The sequence below is a fragment of the Nyctereutes procyonoides genome, unplaced genomic scaffold (assembly GCF_905146905.1).
Source record: "Nyctereutes procyonoides isolate TBG_1078 unplaced genomic scaffold, NYPRO_anot_genome, whole genome shotgun sequence".
In the NCBI taxonomy this organism is placed as follows: Eukaryota; Metazoa; Chordata; class Mammalia; order Carnivora; family Canidae; genus Nyctereutes; species Nyctereutes procyonoides.
Window position 1 is genome coordinate 38,287,248 of NW_026575048.1, and position 12,653 is coordinate 38,299,900.

General features: G+C 39.8%; 1 protein-coding gene across 3 annotated transcripts in view; it reads right to left on the bottom strand.

Moving 5' to 3' along the window:
- The window catches only part of RMND5A (required for meiotic nuclear division 5 homolog A), a 67,540-nt gene that overhangs the window by 19,319 nt on the left and 35,568 nt on the right, over positions 1-12,653 (bottom strand). For all 3 annotated transcript variants that reach the window (XM_055327390.1, XM_055327389.1, XM_055327388.1), the window contains exons 3-4: positions 5,966-6,100; positions 4,331-4,431 (exon numbers count right to left, since the gene is read on the bottom strand). In XM_055327390.1, coding sequence (XP_055183365.1) covers positions 4,331-4,431; positions 5,966-6,100 — 236 coding nt within the window. The remainder of the gene's footprint in view (positions 1-4,330; positions 4,432-5,965; positions 6,101-12,653) is intronic.

A 12,653-nucleotide genomic window follows, 5' to 3' on the forward strand; every position in this document is an offset into this window, starting at 1 on the left:
CTTGTTCAAACTTTGATTTCTCTCCTCCAATGGTATATCTATCAGAGCCTTCTTTCTTCTGTGGTCATATGTGGTTATTTAAAAAAATGCCTGAGTGAGCAAGACTGCCCACCTATAGGAAGCCAAAACTAAAAACAAGAAAACAGATACAGAAACTGCTTAATCATTGTCACCCTCATCTCCAGCGGTAGTCAAGGCTCTCTGATCAGGTACTCCAGTTTGCTCCCTTCAGTCTCATTTTCTAAAATCTTTCTCCATGTATAAACTATGTTTTCTTCACTGGCATTATAATTTCTCTAAGTCTGGCAAGCATCTTCTTCTTAGATCCACCATTCATACCACAAAGAGACCACAATGGCAAGCTCATCCCACATCCCTCTGTGGTTTTTATTTCTAGCCCCACCTAATTACTAGGCTTGGAGATGGGAGTCCTCTCATTTTTCGACAGCCTGCCTGATACTGTTCATGGCCCGTCCAATCTAAAATCTTGTGTGGTCTAAACTAACAAAGTACTTTCCTCTCTTCTCTGAAAAAATCTTTTAATTCACTCTGTCTCATAACCTTTCAGTTATTTTCTGTTCCCTCATAGCCTTCTACTGAGGCTTTCGAAATAGAACTGCAAATTCTTCTAAATGAGTGCTAGGAGGCCTGCTTCTCTTTGAAAATCCAGGTTTCCAAGTCTGCAAGGTTTTAAGTCAGATCCTAGGCTGTGGCAAATCCACCAAGGTAATACCACTCTTTGAAACACCTTTAGGAAGGCAACCAACTCGTTTTACCTGAAGACAGCACTTCCAAAGTGTAAATAACTGGCACATACCTACAAGGACGGTTTCTATTCTTCTAATATTTCTCCACCTCTTTGTATTAAGTTACTATTATTCTCTCATTGGTACTGGTTACTTTTGGCTTAACCTCTATCTACCACGTGAAGGAGGGGGTCACATCTATTCAAAGTTCTTTGAACTATTCCAACATTTATTGAAGTATGCAATAAGCTATGAAGAAAGTACTATGCTAGGTGCCAAGAAGAACTTAAAAAATAGATAAAGCAATCTGGATGAGAAGAAAAATCTGTACACAAACTCAGAAATATAAGGGGCAGGAACAAAAGAGTAGGCTGTGTCCTAACTAGATCTCTGTATATAATTAGCTGTTCTGACACTTCTCTCTGCCATATCATCATTCTCTTCTGCCTCCTTTCCATCATGTATTACTTGCAGGAGACAGCTAATGCTCTCCGAAGTTCCTTCCATGGCCTCTATCCATACTAATTTTTGTGGTTGGCCTCTGCCTCTTCAACTGCAGCCTGCCCAGAACCTCAGGGACACAAGTCTCCCAGCATGTACAAATAGAAGGTGCTGCACAACTGAAAGCTATTCTCCGCCTTGTATCTGAACCAGAATTCTCCAAACTGAAGTCCCACATTTTTCAACTTTTGCTACAAGCTAAATGAAGTAAATTCTCTGTACCCTGCATGTTAAAGATGCTGAGGAAATAACCTCATTGTACCTACCTACTGGTAATAGGCAAGAACTAGAAAGTCTGAGTGTATCAGACATTTCCATTAAGCTATCATTTAAAAACTTTTGTTCTGTAGAACTCCAATTTTATGGGTTTTAAGTGTTTTGGGAGTAGGGAGACAAGAACAAGGGTTCTCTGGTCAAATATGCATGGCAAACAAGGAGTTTGGCGAAGTTAGATGAGTTTCTTTAGGACTGCTGATGGCCCCAGGAATGTGCTAAAGAGTATTCAGGGGACATGATGCAAGGCATTTCCCATATGACCTTTTGACTCCATATCCACAAAGCACTTCCAGACCCCAATTTCTCCTCTGTAAAACAAGTACTTATTTCATAGGGTTAATATGAGGGTTAAATAAGTTAATACATGTAAAATGCTGAGAACAATGCTAGATATATAGTAAGCACTCAAAAAGAGTTAACTATAATTGCCATGACATTCCCCTATGCTGATACTATTTAATATGGCAATATTCCCAGAAAATGAACTGAAATTTTTTTCTGTGTAGTGATTTCCACTATTACTACCAAGTGGACAGAATGAACTCTCTGTTTGCCTGAGAGGCACTGCTTGAGGTGCCACATAACAGAAAACATTTATAGAAATAATTGATATATATGATATAGTTATCAGTAAGAAACAGTTCTTGGGAAACCTGGGTGACTCAGTGGTTGAGCATCTGCCTTTGGCTCAGGGCATAATCCAGGTCCCGGAATTGAGTCCTACATCAGGCTTTCTGAGAGGAGCCTGATTCTCCCTCTGTGTCTCTGCATCTCTCTCATCTCTCATGAATAAATAAATAAAATCTTTTAAAAAAATGGAAATAGTTCTTACAGAAAAAGCACAACGTGAAAAAGGTGTTATAAATTTTCTTCATTCCAAAAGGAAGAAGGCTTGAATACTTTGAGAGCTGAGGTGGTCTAAATGCACTCAGTATGGTCTTTGGCACATAGTAAGGACTTGGTAAAAGTTTGATGAGAAGCCTGAGAAATTAATGGATAAATGACTATTACCTTGAACAGCTCAAATATTATTTCTAAATCACTATAAAACAACTGGGAAACCCATACATTTCTCTACTTAGGCTCCTTTACTCTTCTCCATAGATGTTTAATCATATAGGTGAAATATGAAAGTAGGTAGAAGAGTTGTTGCCATATTCTGTTTAAGAGTTATTAGTGGTACTTGGCAGAATTTAATCTCCCAGGTGTGTCAAAATCTAACCTCTGCTGAAAAATAAAAATAAAAAAACTGTAAAAGTAATGTGCACCATACACGATGGTATATGTCTTTTTTTTTTTTTTAATTTCTTATTTGACAGAGAGAGAGAATGTGCATGCAAATGAGCAGGGGGAGTAGCAGACGGAGAGGGAGAAGCAGGCTCCCCTCAGAGCAGGGAGCCCTATATGGGACTAGATCCCAGCACCCTGGGATCATGACCTGAGGTGAAGGCAGGTACTTAACCAAAAGCAGACACATAACTGACTAAGCCACCCAGGCACCCCTGACGTTTATTTTTAAAGATACAGTACCTACCTGCCTCATATTTATAATTTATAGCGGAATTTATCATTTACAAACTTACACAGAAATCTATCTCTACATGATCATCTGAGCTGGTCTTAGAACTATGCAAATTTTAAAAGAACTGATAAATGATCAGAAATAGAAAACTAAGCTATGAAGAATTAAGTGTGTTAATGGAAGAAGAAAATGTGCATTTCATAAAAATCAACAAGAATCTTCCCAATTTTTTTTTCTGAAAATAATGATCTCAAATACTTCCAATTTTTAAATATCAGAATTCTATGCCTAGAACCTCAGCAGTTTCTTCCATTTATTTTATAGCCCTCCTTCATTTCCTTCTTTCCAACAACCTGGTAATCCTCACATTAAAAAATTCTAGGACAGAGATGCCTGAATGGCTCGGTGGTTTAGCGTCTGCCTTTGGCTCAGGGCGTGATCCCGGGGTCCAGGGATGGAGTCTTGCACCAGGCTCTCTGCAGGGAGCCTGCTTTTCCCTCTGCCTATGTCTCTGCCTCTCTGTATCTCTCATGAAAAAAAAAAAAATTCTAGGACAGGGGTCGGCAAATTATGGCCAAGGTCCAAATATGGCTTATTGTCCATTTTGTACACCAGATGGCCAAGATTTTTTTTTTACACATTTTTTAAACAGTTGTAGAATAAATCAAAGAATATGTGACAGAGATCTCATGTGGCTCGCAAAACCTAAAATATTTACTCTCTGGCCCTTTACAAAAAAACTTTGCTGATCCTGCTCGAGGGTATTATTTATCACAGCTTACTAATTTAAGACAGTTCATATCAATGACCAGTTCAAAATGAATCATTACATTTTACAGTGATAATTAGCACAGAACTCCTTTGTAACAGTATTTTTGGTCTTTATGCATACCACTTAGTTCCAATAACCAATTAAGTTGTTTTTTTAGAATGCTAGCACAGAATCCCACACATTATGGAAGTTCAAATATCAAACTCAGACCATCTAAACAATAGTACTTCAGTTACAGTGCTAGTCTATAGTAGTGGAATGGCTTGGATACAGGAAACCCTTTTTCTATCTTGGGAATTCAGATCAACTGATAAGCAAAGAAAGCTCGGACCATTTTCTCCCATTCTTAATTAAAAGGAAGAAAATAATTTTTCCTTGCTTTCTCTGAAGCCCATCCTAGGTGAGATGTATAGATGTACGGATATATATCAAAATCTCAATGTGTTTTCTAATTAAGTTTTCTTACAGAGTTTCTCCCCAAGTATTTGGAAGAAAACAAACACAGAAACTTACTCCAGAGCAGGTCTCAGAACTCTGACTTTTAATGCTTCTAATATTCGATTTAACTCCACAAATGGTTCTTTCTGACTTGGGTCTACAGAAAGACCAGATTCCTGAAAAAATAGAAAGTACTTTTGTTAGCAGTAATCAGGTTAAAAGATATAATAAAAACATATTCTAAATTATAAAATACGGCGCAAGCCATTAAAAATAATTTTTTACCATATATTTCTATGGTACAGACTGAAGACTGAGCCCTACTATCATTCTTTCCAGTAGTAGTAGAACCCTTATGTATTCCATACAGAGCTGAGTACATCAATGTATGGAATAAAGCTTAGTATGACTTTGCAGAGATGTAAGTTCTAGTTAGTAAAACATAAACATGTACTCTTTATCCCTTCCTGGCATGCCAAAAGTTGTAGCTAGAATTCTGGCTGCGATCCAGAACTCTAGCTACACCTTTCTAAGGTGTTCCCAATAAGGACAAGGGACACCTTGGAAACAGCAGAGCTACAAGGAGGGTAGGTCCCTAAAAGCTCATGGAACACAGCTACAATATATGCTGTGGATGGCTTACTACCTATTTTTGTGCAAGAGAAATAAACTTCATTTTTTTTAAGCCACTGGTATTTTATGTCTTTGTACTTATAAATCAGCTTAATCCTAAACAACATAGGATTTAATAGACATAAACAAAATTCCCATACAGAGAAAGACCTGAGTTATTGTTTTTCTGAATTATTTAAAATAGAAGTGGTGCCTGGGTAGCTCAGTTGGTAGAGCATGCAACTCTTGATCCTGGGGTTGTGAGTTCAAGTCCCACACTGGGTATAGAGATTACTTAAAAATAAAATCTTTAAAAAAATAATAAAATAGGTTTAGATTAAAGGTTTTGTTTACAGTCTGGCTTTAAACTATTTCATCTTTATAATCCTTCATTTTTCTAAACAGAAAATACAATAGCACATGGTGGCTTAGACTAAGTTTGAGGACATGAATTTGGGACTGAATCCTAGTCCCTTTGCTAAGGAACCTGCATGGCCTCGGGCAAGCCACTTCTCCAGACCTCAGATTCCTTATCTGTAGAATGGAAGCAATTTTTACCTCACAGGATTGCAGTGAAGAATAATGGCAGGAGTTGGCTTGTGGACTCAATACATGGTAGCTGCCACCATTCTGACTAGGTGATACTGGTGAACTATTCTGAGATCCCTAAGCTCATGTCTACTAGCAATAAAAGACAAAAGCTGCTCATCTGAAGTAAATTTTAGCTTTAAACTCATTTGATAAACAAAATGCTACAAGTTGGGCCAGATTCTTCTTTTCTGCTATCCTACCTTCCCTATTAAAAGAGGAAATGGGGAAGGTAGTATCACTTTTGACCTCTTGATGACCTGGGACCAATGTGATGGGGCAGGAATAAGGAAAAAGCAACTCAAATAAGAAGTTCTAGGATCGTAGTCTTTACCAATTAAAAAGAAAAGAAAAGAAGAAAAAGACTTCCTAGTAAAATGAGGTTAGCCCTGAAACTTAAAATATTAAAAATCTATCTATGGCTAGAAGAAGATTCAAAAACTCCAAGGAGTCCCCTCGTTTGTTTCATCCTCTCACACACTAGCACACTGGTAGCAGACACACTGTTACCTGGCAGAGCTCTTCAGCTACGTCCAGCATTCCTTGTCGGAAGAAGTGCTCCACCATCACCTCATTGAGAAGCCTTTGACTGTCAGCCTGCCAGCAGCCGTCTATTCCCACACTGCTGATGTCAGAATCAAAATTCTGAAAAGAAAATGAATCATGAATTGACTAGGATATATGATTTGGACCCCACCTAACAGAAAGAGCGCCCTTCATTTCACTCCAAATATCCACAGTAAGGACCCAGTTCAAATCATCTGCAGCCTATGAAAGGAAGTGATTTTTCCACTGCTCCTTTTTAAAACTTGTCACTCTCATTGATTAGTGCTGGAACAATCAATGAGTACATTTTTGGGAAAATATACATATTTAACCATTTCTGTGAATTAACTGATTTCTAAGCAATATAGCAATATTTTCAGGTGTACAATGCTACCTATAAAAACATATTCAATGCAGCACTATCTGACTGGAAAAGAGAGAAAACCCATATGCCCAACACAGGATTAAAGAATCATGGCCCAGCCCAACAACTGCTGTGCCAAGGGAGGGTTTGGGGGTGGGAGATTGGCCAGATAATTAAGAGAGTAGGCTCTGAGGCCAATCTACTTGGATTTGAATTCTGGGTTTTCTTTTTTCTTTTTTCTCATTAAACCTTTGTTTTAATGGGTCTCAAAATTCTGTGACAGATTTTTGGTCAAGTTGTTTCCATTAAAAAGTACTGATTTTAAAAACTAATAACTTAAAACTGCCACACACGCACAAAAAAAAAAAAAAAAAAAAAACAAATGGTCCACAAAACATTCTCCTTTCCTTCTGAAGGTTTTACGATGCATTGTTATCATTAACCAGTCTTTTACTATTAAACTTAAATGGCCAATTGACACAAACAGTTCTGAGACCGTTCTTCCACCGCTGATTAAGACTGGGGTGGCGGGTATTGGGGATAATATTCATTTAGCCTTCTGAGCTTTCTGGGCAGACTTGGTGACTTTGCCAGCTCCAGCTGCCTTCTTGTCCACTGCTTTGATGACACCCACAGCAACCGTCTGTCTCATGTCACGAACAGCAAAACGGCCCAGAGGAGGATAGTCAGAGAAGCTCTCAACACACATAGGTTTGCCAGGAACCATATCAACAATGGCAGCATCCCCAGATTTCAAGAACTTGGGACCATCTTCCAGCTTCTTTCCAGAACAACGATCTATCTTTTCCTTCAGCTCAGCAAACTTGCAAGCAATGTGAGCTGTGTGACAATCCAGCACAGGTGCATATCCAGCACTGATTTGGCCTGGATGGTTCAGGATAATCACCTGAGCTGTGAAGCCAGCTGCTTCCATTGGTGGGTCATTTTTGCTGTCACCAGCCACGTTTCCATGATGAACATCTTTGACAGATACGTTCTTGACATTGAAGCCCACATTGTCCCCAGGAAGAGCCTCACTCAAAGCTTCATGGTGCATTTCAACAGACTTGACTTCAGTTGTAACATTGACTGGAGCAAAGGTGACCACCATACCAGGCTTAAGAACACCAGTCTCCACTCGACCCACTGGGACAGTACCAATACCACCAATTTTGTAGACATCTTGGAGAGGCAGACGCAAGGGCTTATCAGTTGGACGAGTTGGTGGCAGAATGCGATCCAGGGCTTCAAGCAGTGTGGTTCCGCTGGCATTCCCATCTTTACGGGTGACTTTTCATCCCTTGAACCAAGGCATGTTAGCACTTGGCTCCCACATGTTGTCACCATTCCAACCAGAAATTGGCACAAATGCTACTGTGTCGGGGTTGTAGCCAATTTTCTTAATGTAGGTGCTGACTTCCTTAACAATTTCCTCGTATCTCTTCTGGCTGTAGGGTGGTTCAGTGGAATCCATTTTGTTTACACCAACAATTAGTTGTTTTACACCCAGTGTGTAAGCCAGAAGGGCATGCTCATGGGTCTGCCCATTCTTGGAGATACCTGCTTCAAATTCACCAACACCAGCAGCAACAATCAGGACAGCACAGTCAGCCTGAGATGTGCCTGTAATCATGTTTTTGATAAAGTCTCTGTGTCCTGGGGCATCAATGATGGTCACATAATACTTGCTGGTCTCGAATTTCCACAGGGAGATATCAATGGTGATACCACGTTCACGTTCAGCTTTCAGTTTATCCAAGACCGAGGCATACTTGAAGGAGCCTTTTACCATCTCAGCAGCCTCCTTCTCAAATTTTTCGATAGTTCTTTTGTCGATCCCACCACATTTGTAGATCAGATGGCCAGTAGTGGTAGACTTGCCCGAATCTACGTGTCCAATGACGACGATGTTGATGTGAGTCTTCTCCTTTCCCATTTTGGTTTAGGTTTAGCGGTGGTTTTCACGACACCTGTGTTCTGGCGGCAAACCCGTTGTGAAAAAAATGCTGAATCCTGGGTTTTCTTACTAGCTGTGTGATCTTGGCCAAATTAATCAAGGTCTTTGAGCTTGAGCTTTCTTAAGTGAATATAACAGTACCTTCCTATTATGGGTTGCATCTTCTTAGAATTCCTATGTTGAATTCCTAATTCCCAGCACCTCATTAAATTAAGAAGAGGTCATTAAGGGGGGGGGGTAATCCAACAGCACTGCTATCCTTATAAAAAGAAGAAATTAGGACACAGATAGGTACAGAGGAAAGACCATAGGTTATGGACTGAATGTCTGTGTGTACCCCCCCCCCCCCTCAAATTCCTACAGTGAAGCCCTAACCCACCAATGTGGCTGTATGTGGAGACAGTCTGTGAGTAAGTGATTAAAGGTTAAATGAAGTTATAAAGGTAGGGGCCTTAACCACTAGGGCTGGTACTCTTAGAAAACAAGGGACAAACACCAGACTGCTGTCTCTACCCTGCGAGGACACAGTGAGAAGGCAGTCATCTGTAAGCCAGGAAGGAGGTTGTGCGCTCTCAATAGGAAATGAATTGGCTAACCAGCACATTGATCTTAGGCTTCCTAGTCTCCAGAACTGTGAGAAAAATAAATTTCTATTGTTTACATAACCTATTCTATGGCACTTTGTTTTGGCAGCTCAAACAGACTAAGATACCATGTGATGATATTGGGAGAAGATGGCTATCTACCAGCCAAGACGACAGGCCTCAGAAGAAATCAACCCTGCTACCACTCTGATCTTGAACCTCTAGTCTCCAGAGCTGTGGAAAAATTAAGCCATCCAGTCTATGGCACTTTGTGATAGCAGCCCCAGCAAATTAATATACTCCCTTATTGGTTAAATAAAATGGTAGTTGCTACTATTATTAGTATTACTATTCCTTTTTTTTTTTAAGTTTTTTTTAATTTTTTTAAATTTATTTATTTATGATAGAGAGAGAGAGAGAGAGAGAGAGAGAGGCAGAGACACAGGCAGAGGGAGAAGCAGGCTCCATGCACCGGGAGCCCCATATGGGATTCGATCCCGGGTCTCCAGGATCGCGCCCTGAGCCAAAGGCAGGCGCCAAACTGCTGCGCCACCCAGGGATCCCAGTATTACTATTCCTAATGAAAAAGTGAAGCTCATTATTCTATCTACTAATCTGGAAAAATATTCATGACACCGAAGTGAAAAAAAAAATCAAGTTTTACAAAATTATGACCCCATTTTTGTCTTTTAAAGGCATAATTGCAAAAGCTTAGGAAAAAATCCAAAAGAATATACGTTAAAGTATTAGCAGAGATTATCATTGAAGATTCCCACTCTCCACATAAAAGATTTTTTTAAAAGCACACATGTTGAAAGTTCCAGTTCGGGTAAGATCATGCAATAAGCACATTCCACCCTATCTATCCTACTGAATACAGTTATAAAATCCAGATAGAATGAAGGCAACAGCCATTTAAGAACATTAAAAATTGACTACACATCTTCCTCCACTTATTATGGAGTTGCATCCTGATAAACCCATCCAAAATTGAAAATAACATTCGCTGATAATGTATTTAATATACCTAACCTACCAAACATCATAGCTTAACCTAGCCTACCTTAAACATGCTCAGAATGCTTACCTTAGCCTACAGTTAGGCAAAATCATCTAACACAAAAGACTATTTTATAACAAAGTATTGAATATCTCATGTAATTTATTGACTACCATAATGAAAGTGAAAATGGTGATACGAGTATAAAATGGTTCTAAGTGGGGCACCTGTGTGGCTCAGTGGTTGAGCAATCTGCCTTTGGCTCAGGTCGTGATCCCAGGGTCCTGGGATTGAGTGCCGCATCAGACTCCAGACAGGGAGCCTGCTTCTCCCTCTGCCTATGTCTCTGCTTCACTCTGTGTCTCTCATGAATAGATAACATGGTTCTAAGTGTATTGGTTGTTTATCCTTGTGATCACATGGCTGTTTATCCTCGTGATCATGTGGCTGGATGGAGCTGCTGCTCACTGCTCCTGCCCCATACTCACAAGGATATCATACTACAAAATATGGCTAGCCCTAGAAAATATCAAAATTCAAAATTCCACGTACAGTTCCTACCAAATGCATATCACTTTCACACCATCATAAAGTAAATTGTAAATCAAATCATCCTAAGTCAGGGACCATCTAAGTGGAATGGGAAGAGGGTCACAGGACTAGTGGGGAGTTTACTACTTTTCTCCCTCCAATACCTCTCAGCCTGGATGCAATACAGCCACAACACAGAACCAGGCACCAATAAATGGACACAGAGTTCCAGGGGAAGTCCTCTAGTTTTGGCATGAGAAACAGGAATGGGTTTCTCCTAGTACCTAGAGAGGAAGGGAAATCACATGTTCTTTCTATCTGTTTTCTTGTACCTCTAGCTCAAGGCAGTGTGTATACAGGTACATTAGTTTTCTATTGCAACTTAAATCAGCACAATTTTATTATCTCACAGCTTGACAGATCAGAAGTACAATAGGCTCAGGCAGTTTCTCTGCTCCAGGTCCCACACAAAGCTGAAACTGAGGTGTCAATGACCTAGGCTCTTAACTGGGGAATATGGGATGAATCTGCTTTTAGGCTTGTTCAAGGTGTTGCAGAATGCAGTGCCATGCAGTTTTAAGACTAGAGTCCTGTTTTCCTAACTGACTGTAGGAGCTGTTCTTGAGCTTCCAGAAGCCACTCACATTCCCTGGCTTGTGGTCCCCTCCATCTTCAAAGCCAATAACAGTGGTGACATCCCTCACACTCTGAATCTTCTTTTCTCTTTCTACCAAGCTCTACCGCATTTAAGGGCTCTTGTAAATTACACGAGGCTCACCTAAGCTCCCTATTTTAAGGTCTACTGCTTAGCAACCTTAATTATACCCACAAAATTCCTTCATAGCAGTACCTAGATTAATGTTTGAATAACCAGGGACCAAGAATCTTGGGATGATATCTTTAGAATACTGACTACAACAGGAAACCTAAAACTCTGGCAGAGGGGATTCTTTCTCTCCAAATCAGAGGAGCAGTGGTCCCAAGAAGAAGGGGCAAAAACCTGTACTGCATCTTTGCTTTCTGTCTTTCCACTCCATAACCATAGGTACAGGCATGGTCATGGTAAATGTACAGAAGAATAGGGTAACAAAGCCCCAGCTTTCTGGCCAAATTACAAAAAAAAAGTGGCCCCAGGGAACCATAAAGTCCTAGCAAGCTCATAGAGAGCAAAGAATTCAGAAAAGCAACCCCTTAAAGTTGTGTTTATGAACTCCTGGGCTCACTCCAGTTGCACATGCATGGGCTGACCCTAAGCAACATACCAGACTTTGAAAACTTAACTAGGGGACAGAACTAGATTCCAGGTTCCAGAATGGCCATCAGATGGCACACAAACAAGATATATCTGAATAGCTCTAATATTATAACTATAACTCAGAGAAAAATGATCAGAACTTAAAGCCTAAATCCAACCAGGTTAACTGTATGCTAAAACAGAAACATCAATATTCTCCACAGAATTTAAACAAGACCAAGAATCTTCTAATACAGCTGACCCTTGAACAACATGGGTTTGAACTGCACAGATCCACTTATGTGTGCATTTTTTCTAATACACTACAGTACTGTATATGTATTTTCTCTTCCTTATGATTTTCTTAACACTTTTTCTCTAGCTTACTTTAAGAATACAGTATATATAAAACGTGTTAAATATAAAACGTGTTATCAACTATTTATGTTATCAGTAAGACTTCCACTCAACAGTAAGTTACCAGTAGTTAAGTTTGGGGGGGGAGTCAAAAGTTATATGTGGATTTTCAGTGGTGCAAGGTGTTGTTCAAGGGTCAGCTGTATTAAAAATGTCCAGGATACAATCCAAAAATCATCTGGCATACAAAGAACCAAGGAAATCTAGACTTAACATGGGAAGAGATAGTTCAACACACACAAATGCCAAGATGACAAAGATACTGAAATCATCAAAGACCTTAAAGTTATAAAACTGCTTTACAAAGCATCAGCAAATAATTTCAAACAAAAGACATAAAGTTGGGTGCCTGGGTGGTTCATTTGGTTAAGCATCTGCTTTCAACTCTTGTCATGATCCCAGGGTCCTAGGATTGAGCCCCACATCGGGCTCCCTGCTTGGTCTGTTTCTACCCTCCGTCTGCCACTCCTCCTGCTTGTGCTTGCTCTTCCCTTCTCTGTGTCAAATAAATAAATAAAATCTTAAAAAAAAAAAAGAGACAGTCTTAGCAAAGAAAAGGATACAG